General features: G+C 37.1%; 1 protein-coding gene across 2 annotated transcripts in view; it reads right to left on the reverse strand.

Annotated features, from left to right (window-relative positions):
• Positions 1-2,622: 2,622 nt before the first annotated feature.
• The window catches only part of PPA2 (inorganic pyrophosphatase 2), a 93,282-nt gene continuing 78,194 nt past the window's right edge, over positions 2,623-17,710 (reverse strand). For both annotated transcript variants that reach the window (XM_045067058.1, XM_045067056.1), the window contains 2 exons: positions 4,109-4,145; positions 2,623-2,824 (listed from right to left, as the gene is read on the reverse strand). In XM_045067058.1, coding sequence (XP_044922993.1) covers positions 2,796-2,824; positions 4,109-4,145 — 66 coding nt within the window. In that variant the 3' untranslated portion in view covers positions 2,623-2,795. The remainder of the gene's footprint in view (positions 2,825-4,108; positions 4,146-17,710) is intronic.

Consider the following 17,710-nt stretch of genomic DNA (forward strand, 5'->3'; position numbering starts at 1 on the left):
GGGGCTCCCTCTGCCAAGATCCTGATTTAACAGATTTTTAGGGAAAGCTGGAAAGATTTTTAAGAAGTATTCTAAGTGATTCTGAAGCTGGTGTTTCAAAGACCCCATAGGTGAACCCTGACACGCAGCTTGGACAGAATGTACAAGGAGGATGAAAAAACACACTACCCAGAATCTGTAGATGTGATCCACTCTGTAATAGGATAGTAGTAAGTAATAAAGATAAATGAGCAGTCACAAGACGTATCTTCATCTATGACAATGTAATGATCCCTCTTCTGGGAATAAATCAAATGTTGCTGTTAATGAGTACACAAAGAGCTAAAAATACATGTAGTCCTTGATGGAGAAATGGATTTTATTAAATTCAATGCGTTCCTTCTGCAAAATAATGGAGTGAAATTCAATGTGCCATGTATGAAATGATTCTGTCTGTAGGTGAAAAATAAAAATAAAAAAAATTTCAGACACTTATAATAACAGCAAGTTTGGGAAAAATGAATCGTCGATAGTCTACCTCTTTGCTTTTTCACATCCACGGTTACTGGCTCTAGTACGCGTCACCTAAATCCATCTATGGTTCACTTTTGGTTTCCTGATTTGTTGTAGGCAATTTTAACAATGATTTACTCTACTTTTTTGAGGAGTTTTCCTTTATAACTATATAGTATAAAATCTATTCAATTTAATTGTCCCATGGGAAAAGGATGACAAAGATCAGATCAGCTAGTATGGAAGACACTATTAAACAATCATGAAATAGCCATACAATTAAATATAACTGTCACCATTATCATGATGGCCATGTAGCAACACAGAAAGATGCCTGTAAGAGAAACATTAATATTCAAAATTATATATTTATTAAGATTTTAACTATGCAAAATCATATTCTGCGAATTTTGACTAACCCTACTGTCATGAGGAAGGCTTCCTAACTAGTAGCATCTAAGTACTACTGACTTCTAGAAGGAGAAGAGTAAACAGGTGTGAGCTGCCCCATCAGACATGGCCTCTCTCTTCCAACTCTCGGGAGATTAATACACGATATGCCACAAGCCCACTAATTTGTCCTTTGATAATTCAGCTTATTGTTTACAACTACTGCAATAATGGTTGTTCCTTATTTTCTCTATGCTTTATTCCCACAACATAAAAAAAAAAAATCAATGTATCAATAAACTTAAAAACAGTTACTCTCCTCACATTCTTAGATGTCCTCCAAAAGTTTCCACATTCCCCAAACCGTCTTGAGTGAAAATTACTTACTATGTCACTTGGGCTTATCACTGTAACCCTCTGTGCCTGTCTCATCACCTGTAAAATAGGCATACTCTCAGCTCTGCCTACATCACAATGAGGCTGTATGTGGGAAGCAGAATGCATAGCAGGGCGGAAAAACACAGGATTTAGAGCCATATTGTCAAGAGGTCTAATTCTGGTTCTAAAAGTTACTGCATGACCCAAGGCAAGTTATAGAACATCTCAGAGCCTCAACATGAAGTGGACAATCTCTACCTTATAGGGCATTTGCACGCGTGGCATCTAAAACCTACTACGTGATAGAAGAGCTCAAGAAATGGCAGCTATTGTAACAGCTACCACAACTTCAAAACAGATTATGCAAATAGAACATTCTATAATGATAACAAAGAAGAAAAGATGTGAACAGAACTGGCCTAAGAAGCTCAGTAAGGGGAACATAAGCAGACAAGATGTGCTTGGAGAGGAGTGAGCAGTGTGGCACGGCTGGAGGGTGGAGCTCCTGAGGAAATCAGAGGGTCTGATTCTCCAGAACATGGAAAGCCACTGAAGGTGTTCAATAAAAATACTACAAGGCAAGACCTTTGCTTTAAGAAAATGACGGGCAAAGTGGAGGATGACATGAAAAGGGAAAGAAGCAGACACAGAGTAAGTCGCTCAGGAGACAAGAGGATATGCAATGGAGCAAGAGCAATGGGGCTGAGGTGGAGGGCTGGATCTGGGAGGCATGGAGAGGGGCTGGGAGGCTGGTCCAAGCATCCAAGTGAAATCAGAGGGGAACCAGCATGGTGGGGATGGAAGGGAAGGCTCGATGTGATTTCAAGGGTTTGAGTGGGGGTCTAGGAGAATGTGAATTCCCCTGCTGAAGAATGAAGAAAAGAGAGTTCAGTTCTGGACCAGAGGGGCTGCAGACGTCCAAGAGACAGCCAAGAGACAGAGCTCAGGTGAGAGAGCTGGGCTGCTTATGAAGACTTCAGCATCATCGCCAGAGAGATGAGAATTGAGACAAAGGGGACTGCATGAGAATCAGAGAGTTTAGGCCCTCTAAAATAATAAATTCTAGGAAAAAGCCTTAATAAATGTAAACACATTTACACAGTCCTAGTAAGAGGATAGAGTTTGACTTAAGAAAGTTTCCACCAGCAACCTGGAGAAGATCATATGGTATGAAAATGAGAGTAATTATCTATAACAATCTAATTAACTTATAAAATTTGTAATTTATTAACCTATAGAAATGAAAGCTAATAAAACTGATGGGTTCCTTCAGCCACAGAAATTAGAACTGGTCAAAACTCAATGCTTCTAAATTTCTGCTATGAAATTTAAATCTTTTCATATCAATAAATATCCAAACAATTTAAAAATATTGGTCTTTATTTACATATTGTGTATCTCGAATAAGGCTGGGGGGAAAAGTTTCAACAGGAAGTCAGTAAATTCTCATAGATCTGCCTGTTGCTAGAACTTGGGGAGAGGGAGTTGAGTCCTTGGAGATTGGAGTCTTCATGGCAGAACTTCAAATGTTCAAATCACTTGCCAAGGAAGTGCCACACTTGCTCTGTGTTTGAAATGGGAAAAGGGTGTTGGGGAAAGGGTGAAGAGTGAGGGAGGGAGGGAAAGAGGGAAGAAGGAAGACAAATTTAATTTAGACCTTGAGGAAGTATTTAGGCAGAGAAAAACAATCATAAGTTTGGTACGCCACATTTTCCTATTTCAAGTTACTCCCCTTTAAACTCTCATCCTAAGTTCTCTCATTTGGCTCAAGCCTTATATAAAACTGTGCTTAAAAACTCCAGAGCCTTCCCATTTTATTCCCTACATCTTTTTGGATCATTTTAGTCTCTACTAATAACACAGAGGTTAGTGTCCCAGCTACAGATTGGAAGGTCTAGGAAAACCTTGTACTGTAAAATCGGACTGCCTGTCAAATATCCAAAATGGGATAGTGTTGCAAAGAAACAGTCTGTTAGTTTCCCATATAAGGAATATAACTTGCTTTCCCATGGAATGTCTACAGATCTGCTCTTTTCTACACGTCGCAGAATGTGACACAGTAAATAGTTCTCATTTTTCCTCCAGTTTTGCAAGTTGAATGCTCTTCTAATGTTTTATATTAAAACAAAGGGCCAAAAATCTTGCGGAGTTTCAAAGATGAATGCTTTGTGCCTATGCTTATATTCTGAAATTTTTACTACACAACATTTTTACTTGTTTTTTACAACAGCTTCAAATAATGGTAACAAAAAATACAGTATTTTCAAACTTACTATAAATTTTGATTTCAGGATATTTAAAATGAGTGACTCTTTAAAATGGTTAGATAATAAAGAAAAATCTCCCAAATGCAGATATATGGAGTCCATTAAATTTATCAGAACTGGGCGCCTGGGTGGCTCAGTGGGTTAAGGCCTCTGCCTTCGGCTCAGGTCATGATCCCAGAGTCCTGGGATCGAGTCCCGCATTGGGCTCTCTGCTCTGCAGAGAGCCTGCTTCCTCCTCTCTCTCTGCCTGCCTCTCTGCCTACTTGCCATCTCTGTTTGTCAAATAAATAAATAAAATCTTAAAAAAAAAAAAATTATTAGAACTACCTGAAACCTCTCAGTACTTCACCAAAAAAGTCACTGACACAAACTATTTTCTAGCCTAAAAGTAATATATTTGCTCCTTCTCATTTTCTGAAATTAGAAAAAAATTGATTTCATCTGAAAAATTTAATGACTATTTTAAAAAGTATTTTTACTTGGTTTATATAATGTTCAAAATAACCTATTATACTTTTTCTGGTTTCCCCCACTAGAATCAAATTTATACATGTAGGCTCTTCAAGAACCAAAAACCATACCTTCTTCTTTACTTCCCTTATTTGGTGATGATGACACCTGAAAGATAAAAGCAGAGAAGAGACCCTCGTTATGAGTATCTGGATGTGGATACCACATCCACAATTGTTTTTTGTTTTTTCATGAAACTATAGAACAAACTAGAACCTGAGAAAAGTAAGTACTCCTCTTTGCCTTTAATTATCATTGCTTCTTTTGGATAAACAAACCACAGACTTTGAGTCAAATAAAAAAAGCATGCTTAAAAATATTTTTTTCATTAACCCACGGGATACTGAGAATGCAAAGAGGACAGGGAGGTTTTCTTTCCGTTGCCTCCCTGGCTGAGGACTAGAAGACAAAAATCCAACACACACCCTACACACACACACACACACACACACACACAATTTATTTAGCTGCCATCTAGAGCATTTAAATTAATTTTTCTGTTTATTTCCATGACTGGGCCAAGATATTTAGAACAAATGTAGTATAATCTGTGACAGACAAGTTTGAAAGAAAGGCTTTTCTGAGATACCAGGGGTTTTTTTCCTAATTAAAAACAATACATTTTTTAGTTGTTTTTTTTTTTTAAACTTTTAATTTAGAGATCCCTCATCCATGGAGAGGAATGCACAAAGCCCAAGAATAAACATCTACTAATCACCACCCAAGTTGAGAAATGGAACAGGCCAGGCCCTTCCCCAGTCATAATGTTTTCTCTCCTCAGGAAACCACTACCTTGATTTTATGACACATATGAGATTCAAACTGATTAATCAACTTTTAATTCTCTCATTTTGCTTGCCCACAATAGGAAAGATCTGCTTCCAACCTTTGAGGTCTGGTGCAAAGGTACAAAATGGAAGACTGCATACCATACATGTGAATACTTAAAGAGTTCTAAACCAAGCTAAGAAAAGTGATGAGTGGAGTTTAGAGTAAGGTCCATCTTCCTATCTTGAGAAATGTACTTTTGTAATGACTTGGAAGCCCCTGTTTAGCATTCTAGACACCCGAGACGGCCTGAATACAGCCAAGTAAGGAAAAAAGGCACATGGCTCTCATCCTGCAGCACTTAGGTCCCATCCGCAGGCTCGAGCTCCAGCCCATATATCTATGTACTCCCTACCTCTGAAGAGCCTCCCAGTGGTCCCTGAAGAAGTAACAGTGAGCACACCATTCACAAAGGAATGAGCATGGACTTGGGGAGATGCCCTTAAGACCCTGGAAACACACCTGCAGCTATTTGGACAAAGAATACCAGGATTCTGAGTAGCTAGAGAGAGGGTGGTATGGAATCGGGGGCTTGGCTCCTGATGAAGGCACAGCTTTGGTCCTTTGGTCTTGCCTTGGGAGGATGGATATAACTGATGAAGGCCAAAGCAAAGTAGGGCCTTCCTTGCTTAGGTCCAAGGGCAGTACTGAGTAAGAACAAGTAAGCAGGAAGAAAAACTTAAAATTTTAACATTAAAATAGTCCCTGTGACAGTTAATGTGTGAACTTGGAGGGTGTTCGTAGTTGAGATTAACATTTTAATAGGCTTTACTCTCAGAAAAGCAGACTGCCCTCCATAATGTGGGTGGGCCTCAACCAACCAGGTGAAGGCACACACAAAAAGACCAGCCTCTCCAAGCAAGAGGAGATTTTCCAGCAAACTGCCTTTGGACTTTATCTGCAGCCCTGGCTTCCCTCTGTCTCTAGCTCCTGACCTACTTAGCAGATTCTGGACTCACTAAGCCTCCATGATCACTGTTTACATATATCTATACATCCTACTGTTTCTTTGGAGAACCCTAAAATATTCCTCTGAATCATAAACAGTTTAAAGTTATTTTTCTTTCTATTCTTTAAGAAAAAGGCTAATCAAATATACTTTCTGTTCTGTCACAGAAACATGATGTAACAATGTAAATAAAGCGAGCTCTGTATGAATTCTATGTAAAACATCTTTGAAATTCCCAAGTACTTCAAAACAAGAAAAAATTCTATTCAGCTTCCTAGCACAGAGAAAATGCTTAACGATGATTGGTTTGGAGTAAGATGGAACTTAAGCAAACCTGGGTGTGAAAGTGACATCATAGTATAAAAATTATACTCATTGAGAGTAGGCCTCTGGCATCTGATGGCCGTTTAACCACACAGAGAACAAGACAGAGTAAATTATTTATTCTTTGAAATTGGTATGCAAAACCAATTGTGCAAAACATCTATAACAAAGTTTGTTGGAAAGTTAGCTGTTCAGAGTTCCTGTTTAAAATGAGCAGCTGCTTCTTGCTGGAGCTGCCAAACATTTCAGAGGAAAGAAACATATAGTATACAGGCATACATCAAAGAGACTGTGACTTTGGTTCTGCCACTGCCATAATGCAAATATTGCAATAAAGTGAGTCAAATGAATTTTTTATTTCCTAAAGGCTACGTATACACTCTAGTCTGTTAAGTGTCTAAAGCGTTATATCTAAAATAACAATGTACACACCTTAATATAAAAATTATTGCTAAAAAATGCTAACCATCACCTGAGTCTTTTTTTCTAAGCAGTACATTTCAAACAGTAGGCTTAAAATATTCCGTAAACCATGTTGTAAACAGATGTGCTGCCATACAGGCTTTGCTGTTCCATTTACAGAGCACAGACAGAGTAAAGGTAGCAGAATTCTTGAGTCCAAGGATTTGCTGCATGGCAATGAAGTCACCAGCTACATGAGCCCCTGACAAGCTGGCTTGTCCTTTGAAGCTTTGGAAGCCAAGCACTGACTTCTCCTCTTTAGCTTTGAAAGTTGTAGACAGTATCTTCTTCCAACAGAAGGCTGTTTCATCTACACTGAAAATCCACTGTTTGGTGTTGCCGCTCATTGATTATCTTAGCTAGACTTTCTGCTGACTTGTTGCAGCTCCTTCTCCATTAGCACCTGCTGCTTCACCTTGAACTTCTGTGTTATGGAGACAGCTTCTTTCCTAAAACCACATGAACCAGCCTCTGCTGGCTTCCAGCTCCTCTTCTGCAGCTTCCTCACCTCTCTCCGCCTTCACAGAACTGAGAAAAGTTAGGGCTTTGCTCTGGATTAGGCTTTGGCTTAAGGGAATGCTGTGGCTGGTTTGAGCTGTCCATACCACTCAAACTTGGATATCCCTAGCAGCAGTAAGACTGTTTTGTTTTCTTATCAGTTGGGTGTTCACTGCAGTAGTCAAGAACTTTTCTTTGCATTCACAGTCTGGCTCATTTTATGAAGCGCCCTAGGATTTGGTCCCGCCCCGGCTTTCGACATGTGCCTTCTCCATGAAGGCTCTCAGTTGTTTTTAGCTTTTGATTTAAAATGAAAGACATGGGACTCTTTCTTACCTGAACACTCAGAGGCCACTGTAAGGTTATTAACTGGCCTAATCAATATTTTGTGTCTCAGGCAATAGGAAAGCCTCTCTGAGCCAGATGGGGAACAGCCAGACAGTGGAACAGTCAGAACACATAATGTCTGTCCACTACATTCACTGTCTTTTATGAGTGTGGTTTGTGGCAGCCCAAAACAATTACAACAGTAACATCAAAGCTCCCTGATCACAGATCACCATAACAAATATGGTAATAAAAAAGTTTGAAATATTGTGAGAATTACCAAAACATGACAGAAACACAAAGTGAGCAAATGCTTTTAGAAAAGTGGCATAGAGCCAACAGACTTGCTTAACAGTTACCACAAACCTCAGTATGTATATAGTGCAGCATCTGTGAGGCACAACAAAGTGAACAGCAATAAAATGAGGTATGCCTGTATAAAATAGGGTAACTGAGCAACTTCTCATTAACCTAAAAAGTATAAAAGGACAGAAATGAAAAACTACTCTAGCTGAAACATTTATCATAACATTTCATTTAAAAAATAATTCTCAGGGGTACCTGGGGGATTCAGTCCGTTAAGCATCTGCCTTTGGCTCAGGTCATGATCCCAGGGTCCTGGGATGGAGTCCCGCATTGGGCTCTCTGCTCAGTGAGGAGCTGCTTCTCCCTCTCCCTCTGCCCCTCCCCACCCACTGCTCATGCTATCTCCCCCTCTGCCTCTCCCTCTCAAATAAATAAAATCTTAATTTTTTTTCCAGAATGTTATTTCTTCATTTTTTTCTTCTAAGATTATTTTTATTTTTAACTAATTTCCACACCCAACATGGGGCTCAAACTCTCAACCCCAAGATCAAGAGTCATGTGCTCAGGGCACCTGGGTGACTCAGTCCTGAAGCATCTGCCTTTGGCTCAGGTCATGATCCCAGGATCCTGCAATCCAGACCTGCATCAGGCTCCCGACTCAGCGGGGAGCCTGCTCCTCCCTCTCCCACTCCCCCTGCTTGTATTCCCTCTCTCGCTGTCAAATAGATGAATAAAATCTTTACCAAAAAAACAAAAACCAGTCATGTGCTCTACCAACTGAGCCAGCCAGATACCTCCTTATTTCTCCAATCTTAGAATATATCCAGTATGTAAAAAGCCTTATAAAAAAGAAAACAAACATCACCAATAAGTCGAACCTGCAGAGATAAGAACTCATGGTCTGGAGGTCTTTTTTTTTTAAACATTTCTCCATATTATGCCAAATGAGAATGCCAAAAGAATGCCAAAGAGAAACCAACATTTAAATCTATAAACAACAAAGGGTTCATGAGACACATCTGCTCTTCAGTTCTTCACCTACAGTCAATGGCTTCCTGATTCTGAAGTAACAGCAAACCATACCTGCTTATAAAACGTGGAAGAACTAAGAGCAGCACAGAGCACCTAGAAGTGACCCAATCCCAACTCTGTCAGGAGTCACCACCACGACGTTTTCATGGCAAGAAACGAAGAAACCATTTCAGTTACTTACCGGGAAAAACTGGGCACCCTTGAATCAACTAATATAAATTCTCTGCAAAACAGTACTATTTTATACTCATTCTAAAAATGCTATCTTCTCTCCTTTTCCCACTCCAAAAATACTTCTCATGAATATTCATATTCATATTTTTCTTTCCAATTAATCTAGAGTTTGCATTACCAAAGTATTCCTCTTTTACCCACCAAAGAAAGTTTACTCTAGCCTCTGTCCCAATTCATAAAGTTCATAAGGCATTCGCTGTACATTAGTTTTACTTTTACATTTCTTTTCTGATTTTTGCTTTAGAAACCCAACAAAATACGACCAGTTCTTAGTTACCCACAGACAAAAATGTAGAATATTTTAGGTTATGTAAGTTTAATCTACTTCCTTTTCAATAATGTATATAATTGGCTAGAATCAAACAAAATGATTAACCTTATTTTCATTTATTTTATTCCCCTTTGAGTAGTGATGCAGAATGAGCTCTCAAGTCAAAAAGGAACATCTTGGGCACCTGGGTGGCTCAGTGGGTTAAAGCCTCTGCATTTGGCTCAGGTCATGGTCCCAGGGTCCTGGGATCAAGTCCCACATCAGGCTTCCCTCCCTCTCTCTCTCTGTTTGCCTCTCTGCCTAATCGTGATCTCTGTCAAATAAATAAATAAAATCTTTAAAAAAAAAAAAAAAAAGGAACATCTTTATGGTAATTCATTATTAAATTTTTTAAAAATGTCCTTTCTTGATAAATCAGGATCTGGTTCTAGTGCACTGTTCTCTAAGATTCAGCTGAAGAGTCCTGACATCAAACACAAAATCACTGTCCCAAATTTCATACAACACTGTGAATATCAATGCTTTACTAAAGAAATAAAGTCTACCAAATACAGTCAGTACATTTTTAATTAAAGTAGAAATAAAGTAGAATAATTAATAAATAATAATTAATAAAGTAGAATAACTTCTCCTTCAACGCACTGCTCATGAACCTGTGAACTGTCATCATGGCTGTCTTTGAGCGCTGGGTGCTCCAGGTTTTCCTGAGGCTGCCAAGGGAAGGCATAAAGTCAGACTGCCGCTGCTGAGACTTCCCTAGAAGGTATTCTCTCCTCACAGTTCCAGAAGTTTCTAGTGCTTTCCAGCATTCCTGTGAGCTAAAGGTTCACAGTATCATGAGATTGGGTCCTTGAACTGAGCAGGAGTGTGCTTAACCTGGATCCTAAATTCTAGGAATTTTAATCCCTGTGGCTACCAGGCTGTGTAAGGCCTTAGGAAAGTCTGGGAATTTCTTTAGCAATGAGTGTGGTACTTCCTCAGTCCTGCATGCACTGAGTTTGTGTGCGCAACCTCAAAAAGGTCAATTCTTTTTTCTTCCCCTCCAGTAAAATGACTACAGTCACCAAATACTAAAAAAACCCCACAAATTACCTAATTCAAACTTTCCCTAACTTCGCATGATGCCTAGAGGTTTTCCATTTCCTCAGAGAGCAGAATACAAGGAAAGTGCTTAAATAGAAGCATGTGGGAAAATTCTGGGGAAAAAATTCCCAGATGGGAAAAGTGGTTACGTATTAGAATAAGTTGTTATGTTGTGGAAACTAACTTCTTCTCTTTCCTCTTCCCTTTCTTCCTGTTTAAGTCTCTGAATATAGGATGGATTCTCACTGAATAATCTAAATTAGTCACAATGACTTTTCCAATCTCCAACAATGGGATGGGCTACCTCATGAAGGAGTGATATTCTCATCACCAGAAGTATTCAAGAAGCTGGAATAGAAGGGATTTTTTCCCCTCTGTGGTCAATTTAATTCAACAACATTAATGTCAATAGTGATGATAAAACCCAAGGTGTATTGAATACTTTCTAGCTGTTTCACATTTTACCTGGATTATATTATTCAGTGCTCTACAATAACTCTTACAAGGAAGATATTATTCTTAGCTCCATTTTATAAAGAAAGAAACCAGGCATAAATAAGTTAAATAATTTGCCTTAAGCTATGAATGAAAGACCTGATATTTGGACCTAGACTCTGGAAAAAAATTTTTTTTTACATAAAGAAACTCACTGGACTAACACTGACATAAAATAAATGGTGCACACTGTATTTATAGTATCGCTAAGTTTTGACAAATATACACACTCGTAATATCATTATCACAATCAAGATAATAAACATATTCACCACTATCCCCAATTTCCTCCTGTCTCTATAGAAGAAATTATGAAACCTTTCCTTGCTGGCTCTCTCTGAAACTTTCCAACCAATGAAGTTTTGTGTTGCTATATGTGAACATTTGCCTTTCCTGAAATTTTATATAAATGGTATGATATAATATGTATGTCTGCCTTTTCTCACTCAATATATTTTTAAATGCAGCCATGTTATAGCATGTGTCAAACAGTCATTTCTTTTTATTGCTGAGCAGTATACCCACACTGAACACACAATCTGAATATACCGCAATTTATCCATTCATCTGTTGGTGGACATTTGGGTTGTTTTCACTTTGCCTATTACAAAGAAAGCTGAGATGAACACTGGTGTACAAGCCTTTGTACGGACATAAACTTCCATTTTTTTTGGATAAGTATCTAAAAGTGGAATGGCTAGATCATATGGTAGGTATATGCTTAACTTTTCAAGACAATGCCAAATTGTTTTTTTTCCACAATGGTTGTATCATTTTTCATTCCAACCAGACTATGGAACTACCAGTTCCTCCACATTCTTACCAACAATGACAAATCTTTTACATTTTTAGCTATTCTAAAAAGTGTGCATAAGCATGTCACTGTGGTTTTTAATTTATATTTCCTCAAAGACTAGTCAAATTGAGCATCATCTCACATGTCTTCATTACATCTGCTGTGGCACAGTGACCACCGAAGTATTTTGTGCATTTCCTTTGGGGGTGAAGGGATGTTTTATTTTCTTACTAACGAATTGTCAGAGTTTTTTTTTTTTTTTTAAAGATTTTATTTATTTATTTGACAGAGAGAAATCACAAGTAGATGGAGAGGCAGGCAGAGAGAGAGAGAGGGAAGCAGGCTCCCTGCCAAGCAGAGAGCCCGATGCGGGACTAGATCCCAGGACCCTGAGATCATGACCTGAGCCGAAGGCAGCAGCTTAACCCACTGAGCCACCCAGGCGCCCCTGTCAGAGTTCTTTATATATTCTAGTACAAGTCCCTTTGTCAGGGATATGATTTTCAAATATCTTCTTACTGAATGTGGCTATTCATTCTCTAAAGAGTATTTTTATAGAAATTTTTAATTTGGATGAAATTCAATTGATCATTTTTAAAATTAAGTTATGCTTTTAGTGCCATATCTAAAAAACTTTGCCCATCTAACCCATGGTCAAAATGGGGTTATAGTTTTATGTTTTAAGCTTTGGTCTAGGATACATGTTGGAAAATTATCATATATACTGTGCAAGGTTTGGAATGAAGCGAGGTTTCTTTGGTACCATATGGAATAATAACCAACTGTTCAAGTACTGCTTGTTTTAAAGATTATCACTTTGAAAATCAGTTGTCCACATATATGTAGGTCTATTTCTGGATTTGATTTCATTGGTTTGTCTAGTTTTACACCATTACTAAAGTATCTTGATTACTGTGGTTTTATAAAATGTCCCCAAATCAGGAGGTTACTATTCTAACTTCCTTCTTTATAAAGTCGCTTCGTTTATTCTAGGTCTCTATATACATGAGTTTGCTAATTTCTATAAATGGTGTATTAGAATTTGATTGGCATTCCATTGAATCTATAGATCAATTTGATAACATCATTATCTAAGTCTTCCAACCTACAACCATGATATATTTACATTTACAAATAGATCTATTAATTTAGTTCTCTGATTTCTGCTGGCAATGCTTTATAGTTTAAAGGCTCTTCCTATATATTTTTCAGATTTATCCCTAGGTGTTTCGCACTTTTGATGCCACTACAAATACCATATTTATTTTTAGTTTCCAACTGTTTACTGCTAGCCTATTAAAATGAACTTGTTTTTTTGTATTTTGATCCTGTATCTGGAACAAACGTTAAAAATCACTTATTCTGGTAGCTTTCAGGTAGATTTTACTGAATATTCTACACAGACTTTCATGTATCTTCCTTTGTAAGATGAATGCCCTTTCCTTTCCTTCTTATTGCACTGGGTGGAACCTACAATGCTGAATAAGAGTAGAGAGAGCCAGCTCAGCCAAGCGTTGTGTTTATGGAAAGACTTTAAGTACACATTTAATTTGTTTATGCCTATTTCTTCTTCAGTGAACTCTGGTAATTTACATATCACAAGAAATCTGTCCATTTCATACAAGTTGTCAAATTTACTTTAATAAAGTTTTTCACAATATTTTCCTATTGTTCTACTAACAGCTGTAGAACCAGCAGTAAGTCACTTGATTGCTGATGCAAAAGATCTGTCTTCTTTCTTTCCTTTCCTGATCATTCTGGCTAAGATGTAGCAATTTTATTGACCATTTCAAAAGAACTAGCTTTTGCTTTTACCAATTTTCTCTACTGTTTTCCTAGGTGTTCAAATTTTTAAAATTATTAATACTTCAAACATGCAGAAAATGCAGAGACTACTGTAGCACCTACCTAACTCCCTACACTTTTAAAAGAGTTAATCTTATTTCAGAAGGTTTACAACTGAAGTCTCTTTTTTTCTCCCTACTCATCCGAAATAAAAATCATATTTATTTCCCTTCTCAAGTAATTTGTAACCACCATTCTAATGCTGGTGTTTACTGTTCTTATTTATGTTTCTAAAATGTGAACACTCTATCAGTTTGTACCCATAAAAATATATGGTACTGGGGTGCTTGGGGGGGCTCAGTGGGTTAAAGCCCCTGCCTTCAGCTCAGGGATAGAGCCCCGTATGGGGCTCTCTGCTCAGCAGGGAGCCTGCTTCCTCCTCTCTGCCTACTTGTGATCTCTATCCGTAAATAAATAAATAAAATCTTAAAAAAATATATATATATATGGTACTGCTTTGGGTGTTTTGCATACTATGCAGTATGTCTTGCTGCAAAAGCTTTTTCTGCCCCACACCGCACTTTCAGGTTTTATCCATGTAGAGTCGCATAGCTCCCATTTCCCTGTGGCATAACACTCCACCATATAAATATACCATAGTTTATTCCCGCAGCTCTTACCATAGACTTTTATTCAGTTTCCAGTTTTGCCATGTCTGATCACATAAATACACATATTAGTGCCTCTGTAGAATGTATACTTAGAAGAGCAATTTCAGAGTAGTGGATTATAAGTATCTTCAACTTTACTTATAATTACTTAATTGCTCTTCAAAGTAGTTGTACCAATTTACACTCCCATCAAACATATCAACAAGTATGAGAGGTCTCCTTTCCCCACTTGCTTAAAAACACCTGGAAAAATCAGACTTTCACACATTTGCAAACCTGGTAATTATGAATTTATATTGTGTCTGAGCTTGAGCTCACTGATTATTGGTGAGATACAGCAAATTTTCACGTTTACTGGCCATTGATAAGTATCCTTTTTCATGAACTGTCCATTTATATTGTTTGCCCATTTTTTTCCCTACTAGATTATCCTTTTCTTGCTGATCTGAATAAGCTGTTAAATCTTGCCATTTACATGCAAATATCTTCCCCCAATCAAAGGCTTGTGTTTTGACTCAGTTTATCATGTCTTGTAACTGTTTACAGAGGTGTTTTTTTTTTTTTAAACTTCACTTAAATTTATCAAATCTTTCTAGGTTATTCCGGGCCCTTTATACTCCATATAAATTTTAGGATCATCTTGTCAAGTTCAATTAAAAATTGTTACTTCATCTGTGTTTAGAAAGGTATTGACAAAAGCATATCATAGTATTCCCTTGATTATTTAAATATCTCCTATGCCCATATTTAATGTCTTTATTTTAATTCTTGATATTTTTATTTGTACTTTCTCTTTCATCATACTTCCTATAAGAGTTTTGTCTATAGTTTTATTCTTAAAAAAAGAAACCCAGCTTTTGTTTTTAATTGATCCTTGCCATTATTTTTTCTTTCTTTCTTTTTTTTTTTTTTAAGATTTTATTTATTTACTCGACAAAGAGAGAGAGAGATTACAAGCAGGCAGAGAGAGAGAGGGGGAAGCAGGCTCCCTGCCGAGCAGAGAGCCAGATACGGGGCTCTATCTCAGGACCCTGAGATCATGACTCGAGCCGAAGGCAGAAGCTTAACCCACTGAGCCACCCAGGTGCCCCTCTTATGTTTTCTTTCATTAAACATTTGCTGTAGGGGTGCGTGGGTGGCTCAGCTGGTTAAGCGTTCAACTCTTGATCATTCTGACTAAAGATGTAGCAATTTTATTGGACTCAGGGCCATGAGACTGAACAGTATGCCAGGCTCTATGTTGGGCATGGAACCTGCTTAAGATTCTCTCCTTCCCCAAACTAAAAAACAAACAAACAAAAAAATGGCTCTACTCTTTGTAATTTTCTTTTTTATGTTAAAAGATAAGAAAAAGAACAGAGTTCAGTATTTGACCTCTCTATTTTTATTTCTGCTATATCATTTTACTGCTTTCAAAAACTGTTTTTGCTGTATTGTGCAGGTTTTGACATATAGTGATTCAGCTGTCATTCAATTTTAAGTATTTAATGATTCCTTACATTTTTTTTTGAGGTATAACATATCCAGAAGTGTTGTTAGTTTCCAAACATATGGTTTGGGTTTTTTCTTTTAATGTTTTCATAAATAATTAGTAACTTCATTATATATAGACAAGAGAATGTTGTCTACATGACATCAACTCTGGCATTTTTTTTTTTTTTTTGCAACTCTTTTTGTGGATGAATACTCAATTTTTGGACATGTCCACATGTAGTAGAAAAAACTATGCATTCTCTAATTTTATGTCTATTAGATTAACTTGTAAACTTCATTTCAATCAACTCATTCATATTTTCAAGAAATATTTACATACAGTAAAGGATCCTCAAAGTAGCATCCTAAATCCCAGCAGTCAAATAAATTGCCATCAATAGCAGCTAATATTAGATCTGGAAGGCAAATCACATGATGTGTGCACATATATACACAAACGGTCTTTGTTCCCTATAAATGCTGAATCTTGCTCCTGGAAATAAAACTCCAATTTATAGTCACACCATCCTCAAAAATTGCCAAAGTCTCATATTTTTTTGGCTATAAACTTACCTAAAAGTTAAAAGAAAGACACAATATCTCCAAACATGAAATTGGGTGGTCCTGTGGCTGAACTATTACAGACGGTTAACTCCTGTTGCCAGAGACATATGCTGTAGCCCAGACTCCCAGGGTAAAAGGGCAGTGTTCTCTGCCTCTGTGGGTCCCGTGTGTAGAGATCTGCACAAGTCTTGCTTTTGACACACAGCCTTGCCTTTCATGATGATAAATAATCAAACATCCATATTCATAAACAAATTCTCCTAATTCTTTTGATCATTTCGATTCTCCTTCTTCTTCAGATCTACTATCCTTTTTAAGATCTGACCTATGCATGACAAATCACTTCTGTAGCTATTTTCTGTTTTCTTTCTCAAATACTTCCAAATAATACTCATCAGGCTGTTGGCTTTTATTTTGTCTTGGTTATAATGACAATATTCTTCCTACTTGACCTGTACATATTGTCAGGTAATTGGTTAATGATTTTTTATCTCAGTGCTACTTAGACTTAATTGTGCTTTGATCAATACATATTCAGGAATATAAGCTTCCTGCAACAGTTCTATTAATTAATCCATGTCTTTTCTTTTTGTATTTGAAAGTATCCATTCGCCGAAGCAGTTAATTTATCCAAAAATCTCACCTAATCAACTCGTCCTGAGCATTCTATCAATATAGATCTTGTTGATTAAACTTGTTAGAATGTGTTCAGTCATTCTAATAAGCCCACTAATAAACTCTGAGGTTGTAATTTGATTCCACATAATCCCAGGATTGATGTGGTCAGAAAGTGAACAAGTCTGATAGGTAACTTCAATGTCTTAAGTTATTTTGAGTAACCAAAGGACAAACAAAAACTAATAACACTTTGACATCAATGCAATGCTCAGTATACAGCAAAACAGGGAGATCTGGGAATATAGACCAGAATACTTTTGATTCAAACATCTCAGTGTGGTTCTGAAAAAATGAAATGTCAAGTCAGAATACTCCAACTACAAAGAATTCTGTTATGACAAGTTAATAAAATTTTCCCAAGAAAGTAGTATCTAAGCTGGGTTCGAATCACTAGATGCTAAAAGATCAGTTCTCTGACTTACACATTTTTAATGCTGAAATCCCATATACAATATGCTCCATTAGAAGTAGTGAAGGTGGACTGATTTCTCTGCATTTGGATTTTCTGTGGTATTCTCAGTGAAAATTCAGTTTTAGCACCTTCTTCATTATGAAGCACAACAAAGCTACCATACCATGTAATTAAGCCTGGATGTTAGGGTTTCTGCTCTAATCTTATTACTCAGATCTACCTAAATCACATCCATAGCCTCCAATTGTTCTTTTTTCCAAGAGGATTATTTTCCTACTAACATGATAGGAGACAAATAAAAAACAGGATATAAGATAGAAACTTTAATCTTCTAGTTAATTTTAAGACAAGAATCTACTATACCTATTATTTATAAATCCCAAACTAAAAATCTTAATTTGAGAGAGAGACTACTTGGACAAAGATAAAAAGTTTTTTGTTTTCCTTTATTTTTCTCCTTAAGGAAGTAATTATAAATGTTGATG

Source organism: Mustela putorius, unplaced genomic scaffold (assembly GCF_011764305.1).
Source record: "Mustela putorius furo isolate JIRA1106 unplaced genomic scaffold, ASM1176430v1.1 tig00003871_pilon_pilon_pilon, whole genome shotgun sequence".
Taxonomy (NCBI): domain Eukaryota; kingdom Metazoa; phylum Chordata; class Mammalia; order Carnivora; family Mustelidae; genus Mustela; species Mustela putorius.